Raw genomic sequence first — 22,213 nt, 5'->3', positions numbered from 1 at the left:
CTCATTTCTGCTTGGGTGGGGGTGGGTGTGGCTGTGCCAACAACTAAGTGAATGTCAAAGGAGAAAAGTGTCAGAGAAGGATGTCACGGAGCCTACAGAGCCTGCCCGCTCTCAGAGTGAGCAGCAGTCAGGAAACCAGCTGACATGTGCTAGGAAACTCTAGAGAGAAATATGGGTTAGAACTAGAGATTTGGGACTCGTCAGCACTGAGTTGGAAAGTAAAGTCATTGGAGCTGTTGGGACTGTACAGGAAAATGTAAAATAGAAAAAGGAGTCAGGTGGGTAAAGGGTGAAACTGATGAGCGCCAGCTTTTAAAGCCCACAGAGGGAAGATGAAGAGCTTACAAGAAGGAATAGTGGGTACTTCACTTTTGAATACTCCCCGCTTGTCCAAAGCAGCTGTCTGGACTCTCTCTCTCTTCCCCTTTTCCCCTACCTTCAAATCATCAGCTTTTATTTTTAAAAAGGTGGGGGGGAATAGTCACGGGGCAGGAGGAACACTAGGAGAAAGAAGCACCATGAAAGCCAGTGGTTTCAATACAGCAAAAGTCTTCAAGAGAAGGGGAGCTGGGGATGTAGCTCAGCAGCACAGCACCTGCCTGACAAGTGCAAGGTCGTGAGTTCAATTCCTGGTACCAGAAGAAAAAACAAAAACAAGCAAACAACAAGAGAAGGACTAAATTGCTGCAGTTTCTACAAATGCAGATATAATTCCCTACTTTAATGATAATAAAAGAATAATATTATCTAAGAATCCAAGTGGTGAGTTTCAGGAGGTACTTGAGAAAAACAGAAGCTATTCCTTTGGGGACAGGGAGATTTAAAAAAAAAGAGAGAGAGAGAGAGAGAGACAAACAGACAGGTACCCATCTGGAAATGGTCAAAGCATAGTTGAGGTATCAATGCAATGCTGTAGGATTTTCTGATATCTCTGTGGAAACACAGCAAATACGCCATGGGTTTGACCTGAGATACGGATGATTGCAGTAAAAATTAAAAAGTACAAGACCATTGAAAGTATTGATAAGAGTAGTTCTGGGGAGAAGAAGAGATATAAAAAATGGCTTGTGTACCAAAAAGGAAGTTTTCTTTGGGTGCAGAGCAAGTTGGATTAGAGGTATAGAACAGGTGAAAGGATGAAAGAGGTTGTGATCAATTTGAGCTTAAATTTTCTAATGCTGACCAGTTCTAAGTAATGGTATGTCCCTGGATTGGCCCTCCGTCTGGCTGACTGCAGAGGAGATGAAATGATATGCCCTGCAGTTAGAGGTCAAGAAACTCTTAGGTTAGGATGTCAGCTGTCTGCATGCACCCTGGACCTGGGTTGTATAATCTCAGGCAGGAGGAGGCATGGGACAGGTTGATAAATCATTAGCACTTTGTTCAATGGAAGAAACATATAGTGGAAAGGAAACTTAAGAGGCAGGTAAAAGCCTTCAGTGAAAAGGGAGCAGTGGCTCTGGGGTGAGATGGTGACAAAAATGAGAAGAAACCTCTAAACAAAAGACTTGGTGATGAGGAGAAAGGAGATCACACATTCTGATTCTACAACCTAAGTGGGATTTGCAGAAGATGGTCTTTAAGAAATACTTGACTAGAGCTCAACGATTATGAGAAACCAAAAGCAAATTCTGGCCATTATTACCATAAAGATCTTTGTGAGAACAAAGGCAGCAGAGTTCCAGGAGTCACAGGCGGTGATCCATTCTGGCATGTGGTATGGTGGCGCCCTTGAGGACCAAGCAGGAGAGCACAGAGCATGTAGGAACCTACTGACACGTGGTGCAGGAGGTGTTCCTGGGGAACAGCTGCAGAGTTGAGCTCTCTACAGGAAGGCAGTGCCTTCCTGGTGGAGTGGATCTCATCAAGACACTGAAAGTTAAGATATTTAGATATAAAATGCACAGAAGCTGGAGCCGAGAAACCAACAGGAAATATGAAGCCAGGAAACCTTCCATACTCCTGCCAGTTCAACGCACTGTTGATCACAAAGGGGACTTGCTTTCTCAGGCCACTGTGGGAGAGATGGCTCAAACTCAAGAGGCCAGCCTGTTCACTAACATTGACTAGAATAACTAGAATCCAAGAACCCTCTGGCTGAGTGAATAAGATAGGAGATGTTATCTTTTGTATGATAAAGATCTTTCATGCAATATTGTAAACACCAGAGAACTCTGAACCACTTGGTGTGAAAGTAAGGAAGATCATTTAGCAATGTTGGTAAGCCACACACTGCTGGTGTGTATAACACTCACTTTCATGGTACTGCCTCTTCCTCTACCTGGGAATTGTTAGCCCTACACATTCCTGAAGAGACAAGAGCCCTGTGCCAAGCAAAAAGAAACGAAAGTGCACGCTACTTCTGCAGAAATACTTGGCTCCATATCTTTGAGTGGTAGGTACATCTCTTTTCTGAATTCTGTATACTTTACCATGTTCCTTGAGACACATATTATTAGGTGTGCACTGACTGGTTGGTGCTTAACTGAGCACATGCTTTATGCAAGTTTAGTTTCTGCATATTTGAAATATTTCATAACATTGTTTCATACACATGAGAAATTGCACATGTAACCAAGTTTGCAATAAAGCCATTCAAAACTTAGATCTCTATATAATGTTAATGACGGTTTGTCTATTTGCAAGAGAAATACTTGTTCACTGTCTGAATTCAAATGCATTTCTGGAGTGTGTTACCATTTTGGTATTTACATAGCAACCCTAAGAAACAAATTATTGGTGCTTTGTAAATTGTCATTCAGTGTAAGCTCTAGGAGCACCTTTTAGCAAAGTAAAAAGCAGTTAAACAATTCACATCATCAAAATCCTTATAAATAAAACTAATGAAATTGATGCTATGAAGATGAAACGTACTTCTGTTCAGTCACACAGTGACACAGCTAGGACGAAGCCCCAACCCTCTTGGGGCTGTTGCATGGCTGTTCCTTTTGGAATGTGCCACTTTTAAGTGAGGTGTACTTCACATCAAGAGAGATTGCACCTCACATCCTAGGTAAGGATGGAGCATAACACAGCCGCACCTCAGTGGGTAAGCACGGGATCACTTCTCAGTCGGCCACAGAAGGTCCTAAGCCAGGTTGAAAAGCTTCCTCTCTTCACCTCATCCATGGGCTTTGTGTTACCTGACACCATCACAAGGACGTGGCAGAGTTCAGGAAAATAAAATATTTTGAGAAAACCATATTCATACAAGTTTTATTATAGTATATTGCTGTGATGTTCTGTTTTATGGTTGCTAATCTCTTACTATACCTAATTTATAAATTAAACTTTCTCATAGGTATGTATACACAAAACATAGCATATGTAGGATCTAGTAATATCTGTGGTTTTAGGCATTCACTGGGGTCTTAGAACATGTCCCCAGTGGGTAAGCAAGGAGTGCAGCAGACAGAGTAACAGGAGACTCACTTCTTAGCCAGTAGTTCGTCTTTCTCCATGAAGTCATGAAGGGTGTGGTTCTCAGCAGGTATTAATATACAAATCTAGTAAATTACTGAGTAGAAACATACCCATCAAAGGAGAGTAAGTGTAATACAAGGGCTTGTGCTCCGAGGAGTCACAGGAGACAATCACAAAAGATCCTCATCCAATATACTTTTTTTGCTGTGGTTTAGTTTTTTTACTAGTTCTTGTCTGCAGTATATAATGTTTACAGTCTGTGTGGAGATGGTCCATGTACATAACACACCTGCATTCCTTTTTCATCTCTTTCCTCTCTTCCCTCCCTCGCCGTCCATTTCTTGATCCCCTCCCCCTCTGAGAAGGCACTGTCTCCCTACTTCCTATTGTCTTTTCTTTTGCTCTTTGTTGAAGTTTGGGTTTCTCATGTAAGAGAATCTATCTTTTCTTTGCTCTCTCATTATAATTTGGATTTCTCATATGAGAGAAACCATGAGATATACAACATACTATTTTTGATGTTTTTTCCCTTTTCAACTTGCAGGTGGTTTTTGCTGTTACAGACTTTGTGATAGAAAATCTTGGGAAACAGTTTATAGAGACGCCCCCGGTGGACCTGGCTACTCTGTATCAAGACATGTCGTTCAGCACCCCGCTGGTGTTTATCCTGAGCACAGGCTCAGATCCCATGGGCACGTTTCAGAGGTTCGCCAGGGACAGCGGGTATTCGGAACGGTAAGGTCATACTGGGTGCCTCTCGTCTCTGCTAAGATTTGCCTTCCTTCTTCCCCCGTGAAACATGAGTTCTCACATTCCAATATCCTATAGTAAATAAATGAAGTTATGTGAATATTCAGCTATATGTTGTTAAAATGGGGTAAAAGGTTATAAAAGCAGGTGCAATTTCATTTAAACTAAAAATGATTGCTTAATGTGTTACAGTATAAAAGTGAAGTGGAATAGGACTTGTGAATTACTTACCTCATGATTTTAATGTAACCATAAAGGTACTGAAGCTGCCTCCCTACACCCAAATATACAAAAAACCCCAAATTATATGCCATTATTAATCTCATCTTCCCGTTTAGTCTCCAGTGTTGATCCTGGAGTGGGAATTACAGAGAATGATCAACACCATCTCTTCATTGGGAGTTCATGGTCTTGTATTACTTAAGTTTCTCCAAAGAAACAGACCCAATAGGAAGTGTGGGGGAGGGGGGATGTAGTAAACTTCCCATCACTATTATGAAGCATCTGAGGAAATTAACTTATATAGAGGGAATGGACTTATTTTGCTCTTACTTCTGGAGCTTCCTATCCAAGACTGTGTGGTCCCACTGCTTTGGACTCTTGCCAAGGTGGCACATCACAGCAAGAGCAAGCACAAAACAAACCACTCACCTCATGAGCCAGGAAGCAGAACGGAAGAAGAAATTAGGGTACCACAAAGACACACCTTCAGTGACCTAAGGACCTCCCTCTAGTTACTGCCTCCTGTGGTTCCACCATCTCATCTGTTATCCAGAATGTAGAGAAACAGGAACTCCCATGTACTGGTGGATGTATGGGGTGGTACAGTAGTTTGGAAAACAGTTTGATATTATACAAAAGTTAAATAAATACATATTCTGTCAAGCAGCAGTTCCACTTCTGCAAATATACGTATAAAAAATGGAGCACACACATAGACTAAAAAACATGTACAAAAGTGGCTTTATTTTTGGAAACACTATGTATAGTAGTCAACGATCAGAAATAATATCCATCAAAAACAGAATGGATGAATAAATTGAGTTACAGTCACATAGCAGAATATTATACAGCAATGAAAGTAAATTAACTACTGCCGGGGATATAGCTCAGCGGTACAAGCACCTGCCTGACAAGCACAAGGTCCTGAGTTCAATTCCTGGTGCCAAAAAAAAAGTGCATTAACTACAATAACATGAATCTAAAAACATGTTGATTGATATATAATAGAAAATAATATGTACTACATGATTCCATTCATATAAAATTCAAAAACAGCCAAAATTAATCTGTAGTGTTAGAATTCTATGTTGTTCTTGCCCCTGAGGATCAGATGGATACTGATAGTTAGGATGCAGTCATGATCTACTGTTTGGCCTGGATGATGGAACCTGTGCACATTCACTTTGGGAAACTTCAGTAAGTCATACACAAGTCTCTGTGCACTTCTGTGCATATGCTGGACTGAATTTTTTAAAGGTTTTTCTTAAACTGACCTGTAGTGCTTACTGGAAATTAAGACAGTAGTCACCTTTGGGAAAAAGGAAAGAGAAAAATGATTGGGTCAGAGAGTGACATGCGTGATACATCTCTGGATGTCAGCAAAGTTCTCTTCTCAACCACAGATATTTATTTGTGACCATTCATAGAGCTGTATGTTCCGTTCTGGCACTTTTCTATGTGTAAACTACAGTAAAAATGTTTTTAAAAATAAAAGTATTTGCACATCTATCCGAATTAGGATTAAAAGCACGTGTATTGTAGGCAAGAGTTTTTCATACTTTGTTTGTATTTTTCAAAATATCTGCATTGCTTTAAAATAGCATAAAATACTCTTATTGTTGTTCAATTCAGAGTGCAGTCAATTTCCCTGGGGCAAGGACAAGGACCCATTGCTGAGAAAATGATCAAAGACGCAATGAAATCAGGAAACTGGGTATTTTTGCAAAACTGTCATCTTGCTGTTTCTTGGATGTTAGCAATGGAAGAACTAATTAAGACTTTCACAGATCCAAGTATGTTGAGCGCCTCACACTTCCATACTACTGTTTCGTGTCGTTTTTCTTGTTGAATCCGTTGCTCATAGTAGTTCTGTATCGTAAGCACTGTTTCCTCATTACTTTCCTCATCACAGTCACAACTTCCTCTCGAGGAGGAGAAGAAGCAGAGAATGAGGGAGGAGCCCGGAAGGAAAAAACCCTTACAGGCCACGCCCCTTTGCAGGCCACGCCCCCCAGTGACCCCTCCCTTCCCACCGGACCCCATCTCTTAATAGCAAACCGGCTGTAAGCACCCAGAACCTAATCACCTTCCCAAAGCCCCGCCTGTGAGCACAGGAGGCTCCTGGGGGGACATCTAGATATAAAGCCGTAACAGCAAGTTCTTTGAGGAGGATGGGCAGGTTGAGGACATCAGCTGAACTCGTTTGTGGGGTCATCGTGGTTGCAGCTCATGGACCTGAAAGTGGGTTCAAAAACCCTCCTCTGGCCCTGGCTGTGATCATTCATAACCCAACCGTTTGAGTTCTGATACTGAACCAATATAAATTAAAATAGATTTGGGTAGTAAACTAAAAAGAGAAAGTAAAAATGAAATCAAATGAAAACAAAACCCTCCCTGGGCTCTAAATTCTAAAACCTCAGTAAAGTTTACCCACTTCTTCATGACTGCACTTGCCACACCTCTTCTCCGGGCCTCAGTTTCCCCGCCCACAATGCGACCGCGGAGCATCTTTGCCGAAAGCCCTATACCAGGACTTCCAAGTCAGAGCGCTCAATTCCTATGTCTGTGAAAGTTAAGCTGCTTGATGCTGGGGCCAGGGGTTAGCTCAGTGGCGGACAGCCTGCTTAGTGTGCTCAAGACCATAGGTTAAGTCCCGAGCACCAAAAAGCAAAAACAAAACAAAACAAGACCAAAAAAAAAAAAAAAAAAAAAAAAAAGATTATTTTGCAGTTAGAAGTGGAAAAGTTTAGCGGGGGAAAAATGCTTCTCCAAACCTGGTCCTTTTCCACCTTTGTTTTTTGGTTAATGAAATCATTTGCCCATAAGACTGGTTGCTGTTTACTTCTATGCCGGATTGCTTTTATGATGGTCTAGAATTGCACTAGAACTAATTTTAAATTTTGTCTATTGAATCCGGCTCATCAATTTCAGTTACCAAACCAAGAAACATGCAATCGGCTTTGATCTGCAGCCATTACTCAGTGACCACTTCGGAAGCTGCTACGTACCTTGCACTGTTCTGGGTGCTTAGAATATGTCAGCGAATTAAAACAACTATAGATGTCTGCCTTAGTGGGAGGGACCAGCAATGAATAAATTAGTAAATGTGTAACTTATGTAGTGTGATGGAAAGTGGTTATGCTTTGGAAAAAATAAAGAGTAAGGTAATGAGCAGAAAGACCAGAGTGGGAGGAAGGAGGGTAACAATTTTAAATGGTGTGGGCTTCATGGGCCTCTTTGACAAAGGGGCATTTGACCAAGACAGGAAATGAGAGCCTCTCATTCCCCGGAATAATCTAGGAGCATTGTAAGCAGAGAGGGCAGCCGGTGCAAAGGCCCAGGGAAGGAGCCAGCTAGCAGGCTTGAGAAACAATATAATATGTACCTAAAAACCCATGCCCTGGAAATCATGCCTGTGTTTTCCTGTGGTGGGAGCAATGATTTTTTATTTTTTCAACAGTTACTTTGACCTTTTGAACCAAAAGAGAAACTTTGTTCTTTTTAAAGTTCTCTGTCCACTGCTCAGAAAGTAAGCATATTATTTAAGTAATAGTGGATTTTATATCTAGATGTCCCCCTCAAGAGCCTCCTATACTCCCAGGAGGGGCTTTGGAAAGGTGATTAGGTTCTGAGTGCTTACAGCCGGTTTGCTATTAAGAGGTGGGGTCCGGTGGGAAGAGGGGGGTTACTGGGGGCGTGGCCTGCAAAGGGGCGTGGCCTGTAAGGGTTTTCTCCCTCGGGGCTCTCCCTCCTTCTCTCTGCTTCCTCTCCTCCTTAAGTAAGCATAAAACTTAAATTGTTGATACTCTCCATGGGATCTCCCAATATCCCTGCTTCCCTGTGTTCTCTTTGTAACTTTTCTGCCAAGGGGGACCCCCTTTCTTCTCCCTAGGGCTTTCTAGACCTTTTTATGCACTTTGCCTTGGAGTGAACAGGTTAGAAAAAAATGCATGAGCTACGCGTACTAGTTGTTAAGTGTCGTCTTTTGCAATTGAAAATTTGCCCTATTTCAAAGGGAAATCCCTTAATGTCGCATCAGATATTAAAAATTGACATGTCCTTTATTTCTTTATCAACATGTGCGAGCCGCTACGCTATCAAACCTTCCTGACGTGAAGTTTCTAGAACTCCTCCTACCCTATCTTAAAATATCTTACAGCATACTTGAAATAAATCTTCTGCATCTTTAAACAGAGTTTATAGCATTTTTTTCTTTCCATACAATAATAACATTTTATTTTTAAAAGAGCTAACACAAGCTAAACAGTTACTTTTGTTGTTTTGTCTTTGTTTTAAATAGATCAGGCTATCAAGGACACATTTCGGCTTTTCCTAAGCTCCATGCCCAGTAGTACATTTCCTGTGACTGTGCTCCAGAATTCTGTTAAGGTAGTGTACGCATAGGGTTGAAATGTGAAATGACTGGTCTTGGAGTGTTTACCTGAGGAGCTCAGACCTTGCATACTCGAGGTCTGTGTAGCCAGGGTGGAAAGGCAGAAGTCAATGTCCTTCAAACTGACAACGATCAGAGAAATGATTTCCCAAGATAGTGCCCATCCTACCATGGCCTAGTCCTGCTGGTCATTCAGCTCTCCAGCTCTGACCCTCTCTACAAGAAACGTTAAATTGTACTACTAATTGCTACTGGTTTATTAAGAGGAACAGTCAATGCTTGATTTTTTTGACCAATAGTGCATGGTTATATCTGATAATCTGAACAACTACTTTGAAGACAACAATATGCAATATAACAACGATTGTTGAATTCATATCATCTTGTTTTTTGAAATTCTGCATGATTTCTAATGTTTTTTATTTTTTTCTTTTTTTTAAATAAAAATAATTTTTTTAAAAAAATGTTAAACTATACAGAGTGATGGTAACAGATCCCTCCCAAAGTAAGGGAATGTTTCAGCATTTGATCCAGTTTTTGAATCAAACTCAGGACCTTGCACTTGCCAGGCAGGAGCTTATTCCCCTGAGCTATATCCCCAGCCCCATTTCAGCATTTGAGAGGAAGACCTACCACTGATATGGCTGCTGGATTTCAACACCAGAAGTTGGCAATATTTGAGAAGCTTCTGCCTGTGAAGAACAAGACGTGGTTCTTCCCTTGAATGTCATGAGACAAAGTATATTTTGATATGACTACAAATCCAGGGCAGATTGGCTTAGCATGATTTCTGGCCCATGGTTAGAAAATTGGACACCAATTGGAAGTATCTGAGCTCAATGTACAGGTGGTTCAACTACTGTAGATCTCAGGACCCCGCCTGGCCCTCCTCTCCTTGGACAGCGGGTGAGAAAATATAAAGCCAATGCGCACACGCCAGGAAAGCCCAAGGGATTCTGCTATCTGCACCCTCTCGGTGGCTTTGGTCTATGTGTGTTATTCAGAAAAACTGCAATCTATATAATCACCCTGTCTGCCGTGTATGTTCTTTCTCAACCCAGGTAACCAATGAGCCTCCGAAAGGCTTACGGGCAAATATCAGGAGAGCATTTACTGAAATGACACCTTCATTTTTTGAAGAAAATATACTTGGAAAAAAATGGAGACAAATAATATTTGGCATCTGTTTCTTCCACGCAATTGTTCAGGTACCCTCAGTTCTACTTTTTAATAGCAACAAGGAAGTGTATGGTGTTATAAGTAAATAAATAAGAAATAAATGAAAGCTTGCCAATGACACTGTGAAATTCTGAGGACCCGACTCTACATTTGAACCTAAGTTACAAGAGGTAATCAAAGAAGCCAACAAACATTTAAATTTTTTTAGTGTACTACAGTAAAAGACGCATTGCCTTCATTCCTCAAAGCATTCCTCCCTCACTTCACACACGCTTATCCCATCGTTCTTGCCATTTTCTGAAGCAGTTCTGGAAGTGTTCTTTCCTGAGTGTCTTTGCAAGGTTTCATCAAAAACTATGGTAAATGTTGCTGCCAAGTACCATCTACTGGAAAGGCAAGCTCACAAAGACCTGACAGTGTATCCCTGTCTACCTACTTCACCAGATCTGGCACCGTGCAACTTCTGGCTCTTCCTCAAAGTCAAAAACGATCATGAAAAATAAACATTTCGAATCAGTTGATGACAGTGAGACAGCCACAACAGCACAATTAAAACACTCACCAAAAAGGACCTACAGAAGTGCTTCAGAAAATAGCGACAATGATGGGATAAGTGTGTTTAAAGGGAAGAGGGGTATTTTGGGGGGATTACCAGCAGTGTGTCTTTTACTGTAGTAAATTGTTTTAATTTAAACATTTGCCATATTTTTCAATCACACCTCATATTTTACCTCAACCTCTGATCTTCACACTTGCTTTGCCTCTGCATCTCACAGCTTCAGCTCCCACTCCATTCTGATCTGCCCACAGAGGACCATCACCTGGATGAGTGTGTAGGTTCGATACAACAAACATAAGATGGGTCTCAGCTCTGCCTCCCAAAATCTGCTTCCTTCCAGACTCTTGTTCTGAAATCAGAGGTCCCATTCTCTTATCACCTACAATCAGAACTTCAAGCCTATTATATACGTGTCAGTCATCAATTCCTCCTTATTTTTCTTGCAGTAGTTTCTCTCTGACCCTTCAAGTGGCTTCACCACCCTTAACAAGTCCCCCACACACACACCTCTTTGGAGCTCTAGTTTCCCCTGAAAGATGAGCTTCAACCCAGCACCAGCACCAGTCCCCTTCTCTGTGTCCAAGCCTCACTGCTTGCTCTGGCATCTGTCCTGTGACCTTGCACTTGAATTCAGACTCTCCAACTACAGTACTACACAGTGGTGTCCTCTTAGACTGACTTCCTGCTTCTCAACTGTGAGTGACCTACAGTAAAAGGACCAACAAAGGAAAACACAAAGACTAAAGATGCAAGATAAGAGGTAGATAAACAAAAAGGTCAAGGCCTAGAGGAAATCCGAGAGATTTGGAATTAGGAGCGTCAGATATGGGGTTCTGTTCCATGAAAAATTAAAAAAAAAAAAAAAACAGCTAGGATGAGGAGGTAGTTTAAAATTTAGTGAAATTTTGAGATCAAGGAGGGAACTTGGGACCAGTGCCCTAGCATGGCCATCAGTTTAGAACTAACAAGACAAAATGGAATAGGGAAATAACAAATAAGAAAAGAATTTTACTATGGGATATCATGAAACAAGGATTACAATTATGTGTATCCATTTTGTCTGTTTTGTTTTGTTTTTGTGGTTTTTATCTTACCATGGAAGTCAGAGTGTACTCACATGGAGTGGCATGACCAAACACCATGAACAAATTCCTTGAAATCATAGATAGATAACTTGCTGTCTACCAGATGGATGCTTATAGGGTCAAAAGATTCTGTGTATTTTCTCCCTGTTTTGATGGGGAAATACTTTTATTTTACCCTAAATAACAATCTTTTGCCAAATCCACTGAATTTGCAGTAATAGCAAATTTTTGAAATATGGAGATGGCCAGGACTAGAGGAAGATATACTTTCCCTCTGGCTGGAGGGAAAAGCCTGGCTGAAGTTGAATTTCATGATGTTAACTGATTTTGAAGTATGGAGGTGCCCAACTTTAATAGAAAACTTTTACTTGTCATTATTCTACATGAGATTTTGTCGGATTTTATGTCGGACTATTTTAATTTTCCACTCTAGGAGAGAAAGAAGTTTGGACCCCTTGGTTGGAATATTTGCTATGAATTTAATGACAGCGACAGGGAATGTGCTTTACTCAATCTCAACCTATACTGCCAAGAAGGAAAGATTCCCTGGGATGCACTAATTTATATCACTGGTCAGTATACGCACAAGGCCAGGGCATTCAGCCAAGGACCACAGAGTTGTTGGGACACACCCACCCGGCCCATACCAAGATGGCGCCTCTCCCTAGTGTTTAATGGTGATGCTGCTGACCTTCAGTGTTATCTTTGTGACTAAGAACATGTGATAAAGCACATCATGAGAATATTTACACATAGAAATTTCGGCAGATGTTCTCCCCAACAATAATAATAAGAAATTTATGTACATCTTGCTATACTCAGGTACTATTTTAAGCACATCTGCCTGTTTAACCTTCACAGTGGCCCTGACAGATGTCGGTATCATAGGTAAAATCCTGGGAACACTATAGTGATGACTTTTTTTTAGTTTAGTTTAAAAATGAAGAAAGGAAAACATATCAACAAACAGACCTCCATTTACAAAATAGCATAAGAACAATACAAGCAATATATAGTGATGACTTGTAGTGATAAATCTGGGCTTTTTCTAAAGAATTATGTCCACATTAGATATCATTCCGGTACAGTTCCTTCCTACTCAAAATCCAAGGATGGCAATGAAACACACAAAAGTAACTTCTTTGTGGAAAAAGAGATACCGTACCAATAAGTTTTAATTCTCCCTAATTTCTATGAGGCAAATTCTGTTTCACCTTGGGTCTGTCTTTCCTTCCTAGCCTGATAGCAATCATTTATAAGGTACATGTGGGGTTTAAATGGCTTGCTATGAATGTTCGGTTCCATTTTACTCACTGGCCCTAGCACAAGCACTGTTTCATGCAAAGTGTGTGTGTTTTAGAATCTGGTGTTAATGATGAAATAAGACTCAAATTAATATTTTGAAACAAAAGAACAAGAAGAAGGAAGAAATATGTAAATAGAACTCAGGCTTAGTTTCTGTTATTTGAAAAAGCAAAACTAGGGTAGAGTACAAATATTAGATCTTTTCTGCTTTTTTTTTTTTTTTTTTGGTTTTGTTTTTTTTTTCTGGTACCTGGAATCGAGCTCACGACCTTGCACTTGCCAGGCAGGTGCTGTGCCACTGAGCTAAATCCCCAGCCCCCTTTTCTGCTTTTTAAAACATTAACTTTTATTCTCTTTGAGGGCATTGGTAGAAGAAAATGCTGATGTGCTCTTTCCATTTTTAGTAGCATATAATCTTATTAGAATTGGAGTATGCTTAGCATTTTTTTAAAAAACAAAAATAATGTATTTAAAAATACAAACTCCTTCTCAGGTGAAATTACATACGGCGGAAGAGTTACAGACACCTGGGATCAAAGATGTCTTCGTACAGTCTTGAAAAGATTTTTTTCTCCTGAAACATTAGAAGAGAATTATAAATATTCTGAATCAGGTGAGTGACTTTTGACTATTATGAAAACACTTTTCCCCAGTAGCCATCAAGAGCATCTTACTGTTTTCCACCCAGCTTTACAGTTTGTGTCCGATCTGCACACCCAAGTATCCAGCCCATGCATCACACCTTCGAAGGTGGTTTGATAGGAAAAGCCCAAAAACACATGTTACACAATAGCAACTTTGAATTATTTCTGTATTTAAAGTTGGCTGTCCTGTGTCTACATGCATTTCAAGGTTACATTCTAGTGTATTTTGAGTGTAATTAAAGAAAACTTCCCATGAGGCAAATGGAGTAAAAAAAGAGATCTGTGAATTGGCAGTAGTTTATTACGGACCAGACAGAAATTAGATGAAGGGTCCTGAGTGCTGATCCCCTTGGAGGGTGCAATCTGATTAGCATAGAATGGGCTCATAAAGTTCCTACCACTGAGCTGTAAGAGACTGATTAGATTCAACTATACAAGGGGTGATCAAAAACTATGGTGAATGTTTAATTTGTTTTAATTTATTAAAGTAAAAGACACAGCACCATTAATCCCCCTCATTGGAACACACTTGTCCCATTATTGTTGCCACTTTCTGAATCAGCTCTTTTTTTTTTTTTTTTTATTTTTTTTTTTTGAATCAGCTCTTAAAGTCCCCTTTTGTGTCTTTATGAGATGTGATCAAAAATATGGTGAATGCTGCTGCTAAATGCCATCCATTGGAAATACAGGCTCATAAAAACATTATGTTGTGTCCCTCATCTACTTTATTCACCAAATCTGGCACACCGTGAAACTTCTGGCTCTTTCCCAAGTCAAAACAGCCATGAAAGATAAACATTTTGAACCAGTTCAGGACATCAAAGCAGCCACAGCTAAAGACACTCACAAAAGAAGACTCCAGAGCTGCTTCCAAAAGTGGCAAGAATAATGGGATAAGGACGCCTGAAGCAAAGAGGAGTATTTTGAGGGGAACTGATGGTAGTGTGTTTGTTACTATAATATTTTTTCTTTCACACCTCGTACATTTTGTCATCACGGGAAAATTGAGTAACTTCGAATTTCAATGTTTTGCAAATGTAGCTTTTTGAGCAGTTAAAGAGGGTTGTTGTTTAGCAAACAAATGAAAATCAATTTGGAGCCCTTATTGAGGCATAACTTTCAGCAAAGTGTCCATAAGCTCTGAGAGCTTTAAGCCTTCAGGAGGAGGCGTCTTATAAGGTTTGGACACTAACCTGATGCTCAAGACCTCACAAAATGGTAGCAAAACCAGACACAGCAATGAAAGCAAAGAGGCTTAGGAAACACAATCTCTTTTCACCCACCATCTCAATATGCCTGAGAAATGCCAACTATGGCAGTTCAAAGCCAGTCCATTTGAGATACGTTTGTGTTCTTTGTTTTTAATAACAGGCATCTATTTTGCACCCTTCGCTGACAGCCTACAAGAGTTTAAGGACTACATTGAAAATCTGCCTTTAATAGATGACCCAGAAATTTTTGGAATGCATGAAAATGCCAACCTAGTTTTCCAGGTATGTTAGCTCTCGACCAAAAATACATTACTTATTTTGTCTACATACACTCCAAACGTCAATCATCAGCTCACTAGTTCTGCATGTATAACAGTATTCTTAAGTAAAAAAACTACTCGCTTCACCTTGCCTTCAGCAGTGGTTCCAGTTTAGCCTGGATCTTTCCAGATTCCTGTCACCAGCCACCCTCTCCCTCTCTGGGTCTCTGCCTAATCCGTAGCAGACCTACTCATGGTCGACCAGAACACAGAGATTCAGACAGTAACACAGCCTTTTCTCCTGCTTCATCTTTCTCCCTCCCTGATGGCACATTTGTCTCATGTTACACCAAGGATCCTGGATCTATATGTGACTAGATCATGACAGAGGGCCAGCGATATAGCTCAGTGGTGCAGTACCTGCCCGGCAAGTGCAAGGTCCTGAGTTCAATTCCCAGTACAAAAAAAAAAAAAAAAAAATAGATCATTATAATACAATTACAAATGTCCAAAACAGGTAAATCCAAACATGCTCAATGAAAGCATGGTTGCAGTACAGGGCCACAGCCATAGGTTCAAAGAGCGATTAGGATTATTTTACTCCTCTGTACACAACCTGTGTACCATCACCTAAGAGCAATCTGAGCTCTTCAGCAGGACGCTCGAGAGTCCCCTATGACCTGGGCCCTGCCTGCCCTTCCTGTTCACCACCTTCCATGCACACGGAATGAGGCGGGTCCCTGGGACTCTGGAAGTGTCTACAGGTTGAGGACTAGATTTGGCCTCATGAGGCTAGGAAGATCATGTTTCTTTTCTACTTAGATTTTGCCCCTGTGAGAGTTAGAGTGTGAAATCGCGCCAGATATGAAGGAATTCCTGAGAATCAGCGGTGGAACCTCTAGAAAGACCAAGAGGCCAGTGTTTGGCTCCTAATTCCCTATTCTCATGTTTTTATACAACCACGTGAGGGAGTCAGAGCCTTTTCCTGGAACAGTATATACAGATGCCGCGGTCGGGAAAGGCCTTCTCTTTCTTCTGGAGTCACTGACTAGAACATTGTGTATCTTCAGCCATCTGTGACCTTGTTCCTGATACCTTCACCCCCTCCTACACACCCCACGGAGTCAGCTCCTCATAGGAAGGACTCAGGCCCACATACAGAGGCATAGGCAAGCCTGCACAGGAGAGCGTTGGATCCATCATGTCTGTGTAGGGGAGGCAAAATCCCAGCTCTGCTGTCTGAAGTTCCAAGAGGGTCTGAGGATTAAACTGACATAAGACAGATTACCAGGATAAAACCTTACAAATTTAGTGTAAGCTTTATGTGACACCAATAAGGTAATGGAGATTCATTCAAAGGTGTGGTCAAAACCAAATGCTTTTGTATTAGGTTGAACAAAAAAAGCAACTGTGGAAAAATAATTCAATTATGTGTGGAGTCTAAAGGAAGATAAGAAGAGTCTCAACACAGTCTATTCGTATGGCATTCTCTTGGCTATGGCTCCCCATCGAAGAATGCTCCTTTTCTTCTGGTATAGGGAGGGCATCTTTCACATAGGAGTTTTTAATCTCCCGTCTTCATAAAGAAGAGGGGAGATTAGAATGTCCTTCCACTTGCTATTTTCCAAGAAGCCTCTCTTTAGCTCAAGAGAAGCCTTACATCAGATGGCTTATTTTGGAGTAGCATGTTCTGCTGTCCTGCACCTGAGAACACATTAAGTTAGGTAATTCAGCTTCTTGCAGTCAATAATCTTAACACAAAGAATGTAAGTTATTTTTTCCTCCACCCAGCAAGTTGTATTCATAGAGATGCTCATCAGAAACTAGCAAAGGCCAGAAAGGGGCGGGGAGGAAAGGGATCTGCACATCCAGAGTGCACCATCTCTGCTGTTGTCTGAGCCCCTGGCTCCTGCATCCCTGCCATATTGCCAAAATGTCCCTTTGTAACACGACTCTGAACAAGCTAGATGTGAAGGTAGCAAGTTGTTCTGAGAGTGGTCTTGAATATCCTATGAAGAACAACCACATAACAAACCAGAAGGACGAGGCTGCTGTCCCAAGCATCAAGCTCTTTTTGGAAGATGAAACCAAGTCGGTGGTCTTCATGAGTCACCTAGCACCTCCTGAGGGTGTCCCCATGCCTGACAAGTACTTCTTAGGGCCACTTGCTGTACAGTTCAAATCACCACTGGCTGAGGATGTTCTGTTCTTGGAGGACTGTGCGGACCCAGCAGTGGGGGAAGCCTGCGCCCACCCCTCCTGCTGAAGATCCTCCACTTTCCTGCAGAGGAAGGATGGACAGGAAAAGGTGCTTCTGAGAACAAGGTTAGAGCCAAGCCAGGCAAATTGAAGCTTTCTGAGCATCACTTTCCAGATTCACAGATGTCTGTGTCAGTGGTGCCTCAGACATTGCCCATCTAGCCCATCTGCCACAGAAGCCCAATGGTTTTGTGTGTGTGTATATATATATATGAAGAGCTACATAGCTTAGTGGCACAAGTGTTTGCCTGGCAAGCACAAGGTCCTGAATTTGATTCCTGGTACCAAAAAAAAAAAAAAAAAAAAACACCAGAAGGCGCTAAACTACTCAAGCCCAAGCTGGAATTGCAAACAGGATCCAGCTAAAGAAAGCCAATAAGATGACTATTAGTGATGGAATAACTTTTGCCTTCCTTATTAATCAGTTGGCATACAGTAAGAATTATGGATAGGCATGATTCCTGGGCATTCATCCATCAAGATGAATAAGCTCTGGAGATCTGTTGTACAACATCACATTTATTATAGTCAACAGTAATGGGTATCATACATAAAAATTTGTTAAAAGAATAGATCTTATATTCAGTGTTCTTCCTACAGTGAAATTAAATGGCCTTGATTTTGACAACTTCCATTATTTCTGTAAGTAAGCTGTGTTGTTGCGCGTTCCTTTTGGAGAATCTGAGCTTTCATAATTCTGTCTCTTACCACCATTATAGTACAAAGAGACCAACACTTTAATTAACACCATACTTGAGGTTCAGCCAAGATCATCTGCTGGTGGAGAGGGGAAAAGCAATGATGAAATTGTCCAAGAACTTGTTGCTTCTATCCAGACAAGAGTTCCAGGTAAGAAATAATTCTTGGCATCAGTATAGAATGGGAACTTTAGGAATACAGTATATTCAGAGAACTGAGTGGTAAGCATATGCTCAAACTTGCTTACTGCATAAACTTTATTTAGAGCCCTCTTCCGACATGAAGTTCTCCATTTATGGACTAGAAGCACAAGGTGCACACTGGTTTATAACCCAATGTGACTTTAACCAGACTTTGCCCTGAACTTCCCTAGGCTTCAGGACCCTAAAGTCTGTAGAACTGTGCTGACCAAGACAGTAATCACTTGCTACATGTTGCTAAACTGAATTTTAAATTTATTTAAAATTTAATTTTTTTCAGTCGCACTAGCCATATTTCGAGTGCTGCCATATTGTACAGCACAGATGGAGAGCATTTCCATCATCATTTAATGGTCTACTACACAGTCCTTTCATTATTTCTTCCCCATTCAGGCAAAATAGCTAAATTATTTTTGTCTTGTTTTCCAGTAACTTAAGGATCACAAGACATTCACCTTCACACTTTTCTTAGATTGGTCATAGGTTTAGATTTCTAGATCTGTTATTCGTGGTTCTTAGATATGTCATAGTAGGAAAAAGAAATTTGAGGCAGAAAAAAACCAGTGTCTGAGCCCTGCCTATAGTGTTAAAGCCCCCGGAGAAAATGAGCCAGGTGACCTCAGAAGTTAGTTATCTTCCTACAAGGGGAAGCCCTCAAAAAATACCTCCTTGGGTACAGAATTCTGTTGATGTTGAAGCAAATTAAGGCAATTCTTTTAGTAAGCAGATTCTAATCAGTAAATATAGTATGGAGGGCTGGGTGGAAGAGGGAGGGATGGATGGATGGATGGATGGATGGATGGATGGATGGATGCATATACAGATTATGAACTTGTCCTTTTAACCCTGAGGAGGTATAGCCCTAAAGGTACTACAGTCGCAGCTGCTTAATTTAGAAGTACAGATTCACACAGAACAAAAGTCTCTAACACCAAGGTAAAGACAGTGAAACAGAATTTAATAAACTGCTGAGTAACACACACACACACACACGATGACACAGAAGAAGGTAAAAGTACATAAAGAAAGTTACCTCGCCAAATTGAAGAGCACCAGCTCCTGAAAATCCAGCCCTGGAAAGACCCAGGAACAGCTTTTAGAGTCCCAGCTGAGAAAGGTGCAGGCAGAGCGACTTCTCCACAAATGAGACTCCAAAGTTTTTATTTGCTGGGATAGCACTTGAGACAAAAGCAGCAATGTCTTAGCTGTGTGCAGGACCAGGGATAGAGAGTTTACAGGTGCCCAGAGCTGGCCAAGACCCCAAAGTCTGCAAACAGCTGCACCATCTAAATAGGTGTTTCAGAGAGAAGGTCCTTGGGTCATGCTCACAGGGCACACTGCTCACATCAACATGCTCTGCCAGACATCTGACAATCATTAGAACAAGGTTACAACACTGCTATGAACAAGGAGGTTTTTCTGACCTCAGGGACAGGGATACAACTGGTCCAACAAAAGAACTGAAGGTTTAGAACCACCCTGAGGGATGGTAGCGGGGAAGCCCAGACAGGTGTTACCCCAGCTCTGTGGACCCAAGAGACTGAAATAATCCACACTGCTGAGTGACTTTCTTCCAACAGCCACGTTGTGAGTGGTAAAGGAATTTGATTCACATATTTTGGAGCCACTTATTTGCTCACACTTTCTTCAAATACTCCTGGGAAATGCAGTTGTTGTTTTTTTTTTTATAGTTCATATGGTTCTTCATTTGAGCCTCCCTTTGGTGATTATAGGAAGAAAGAAGAACTAAATTTTCCGCTTGGTTTGAACCATGGGCCTACTTAATAATTCTGCTAGTTCCTTTGAACAATGCTTAGTAACTTGGGTAAATGCTCAGCCTCATCTCCTAGTCTCCCACCAAGCCCTCCTCTCCTAGAAGCAGTGCAGGTGTGCAGGGAAAGGCTAAGCTTGCACACCAGCATGCTAGAGGGAACAGTCAGGGCCCCTGGGCCCCTTGGTCTCTGGAAGATCCCTTGCCTGTCAGGTAGCCACTTCGCCCTGCCACTGTTTGCCACCAAAGTCTTCAGTGCTGTGCCTCCCATTTAGCCAAAACTAGGTACACCCTCTTGTGCCCTCTTGGCAGGCCTCCTCAGCCACTGCCGAGACTTCCAGACTCTTCTCAGATTTGCAAACACCACTAAGTCACTTTCCACCTCGTCCTCTTCCCGCACAGCCCCTCTACTCCCACCACAGTCACCGAGAAGGAAAGGGAGCAGGCTTCTCTTTCTCCTGTTTATGTCCTCCTACCTTAGCTCAACCAGTCTCCCTCCTACCTAAGCAATTAAGGACCTACCCACCTCTGCTCAAAGCCAGAGGCCACACAGCTCAAACTGGCACAGAGATGAAAATAGCCAGAGTGAGAAATGAAACGCACTGATTTCACACACACACACACACACACACACACACACACACACACACACTTTTCCCTGCTACACATGAATTCAGCTAGATTTTCCTGTGATCACTCCTACATGAACACAGGTGAGTCACCAAAGAGTTCTAAATGATAAAAATGTTATCACATGTCAAGCCCCAGGTCTCTGACTTGAGTCATGAGAGAAGATGGCTTTAGAAAGAATAAGATGAGCACACGCCAGTAGCAGAGCAGGGAGAACAGAAATCAGTGGTGACTGATCTGAGGAGTTGGCTCTGTGTGTTTCAGAAAAACTGATGATGGAAGGAGCTTCTGAGAGCCTTTTCGTCAAGGACCCTCAAGGACGACTGAATTCCCTGACCACTGTTCTCAGCCAGGAAGTAGACCGGTTTAACAACCTACTGAAATTAATACACGTATGTGGGCTTGTCTCCACCGTTGCTCCTGGGTAGCGAAGATCCACAGAGAACTGTGTGATACTACGAGTGTCCTTAGAGTTTCCAGTCCCCATACATCGCCATTTCCATTCAGATGCGCTAACACCCCTTGAAAGCAGGCCTGCCTAAGATTGAACTTACCCTCTGCAAAGGAGACTGGGTTTCCTCTTTCTAGTACAGACTGAGGGAGTATGTGACTTTGCAGATCTCCAGTCTCCTCATTATCCTAACTTATTTTCACTGACTCGCCAGAAATTGATCAGGGGCTTTAGTACTCAATCAAAAGTGAGTCTGTGCTGGCTCCTGGTGTCTAGTTTGCATTTAATAATGTCTTTATAGGAGACAGTGAAAGCCAAAGTTTCTCACAATGTGAGCCACAAAATGCCTGCATCAGAATCCTCTATGGTATGTGCTCTTATTTCCTGGCCAACTGTCTTGGCTGTGACTGAGGTCCTGCTTCCTGCATTCTGCTGCAGATGACTCCCATGCCAGGGCTGGCCATTTGTTATTCAAAGTGCTAACAGGTTTGCCATCATGCCTTAGTCTCTAAGGACAAATTACTTAAAACCCTATTTTTGTGTGTGGTGGTACTGAGGATTGGACTCAGGGCCCTGTGCATGCTAGGGAAAAACTCCACCACCAAGCTGCATCCCAAGTTCTAACACACTAATATTTTTCTTCCACTGCCTCTTGTGAAAAGAGGTGTGGGGAGGAGGGACCAATGAGTTAACCTAAGAAGGAATGGATGGATAATGAGCCTTATTTTGTCCATGCACTGCCTGTCTCTAAGACTATGTGCACACAGTCCTAGGCTTTATTTTGGTGTTTAACCAACAAAAACTTTGCCTCTAACTTCTTCCTGTTATGTTTTCCCAATATATGAAAGTTTTCACATAACTAGACCCCAGAAGGGTCATCACTAATCTATCTACACTACCTTGGTCATTAGCCAGGTGGCAAACATCACCCTGTACTGCTGGCTGAGCACCTCCCAGGACTACTACCTGCCTCTGAGGAGAGGAGGACAGGATAAAGGTCATGTTTTAAGGAAGTATTTCCAATACCAGGAGACCCTCTGATACTGGCTGGAAGATTGGTCTTATCTAAGAATCTTTCCTTTCTGCTATAAAGAGCCTGGAGGCTGTAGAAACCCCTTGAGTAGCAATGGCCAGTGGTATAAGGTGGTCCTCATTCCCCTCCCACAACATCT

At 41.7% G+C, this 22,213-nt stretch overlaps 1 protein-coding gene across 1 annotated transcript in view; it reads left to right on the top strand.

The window, feature by feature from the left end:
- Dnah6 (dynein, axonemal, heavy chain 6) overlaps positions 1–22,213 on the top strand; it is a 213,410-nt gene that overhangs the window by 180,411 nt on the left and 10,786 nt on the right. Inside the window, exons 64-72 of the mRNA XM_005385447.2 lie at positions 3,968–4,158; positions 6,028–6,188; positions 8,696–8,784; positions 9,850–9,996; positions 12,045–12,183; positions 13,410–13,529; positions 14,932–15,053; positions 18,010–18,139; positions 20,855–20,982. Of these exons, the coding sequence (XP_005385504.1) occupies positions 3,968–4,158; positions 6,028–6,188; positions 8,696–8,784; positions 9,850–9,996; positions 12,045–12,183; positions 13,410–13,529; positions 14,932–15,053; positions 18,010–18,139; positions 20,855–20,982 (1,227 nt within the window). The remainder of the gene's footprint in view (positions 1–3,967; positions 4,159–6,027; positions 6,189–8,695; positions 8,785–9,849; positions 9,997–12,044; positions 12,184–13,409; positions 13,530–14,931; positions 15,054–18,009; positions 18,140–20,854; positions 20,983–22,213) is intronic.

The sequence above is a fragment of the Chinchilla lanigera genome, unplaced genomic scaffold (genome assembly GCF_000276665.1).
Source record: "Chinchilla lanigera isolate Chin_1 unplaced genomic scaffold, ChiLan1.0 scaffold00023, whole genome shotgun sequence".
In the NCBI taxonomy this organism is placed as follows: Eukaryota; Metazoa; Chordata; class Mammalia; order Rodentia; family Chinchillidae; genus Chinchilla; species Chinchilla lanigera.
The sequence above is the reverse complement of the archived record's forward strand: the minus strand, read 5'-3'. Positions and strand labels throughout refer to the sequence as shown.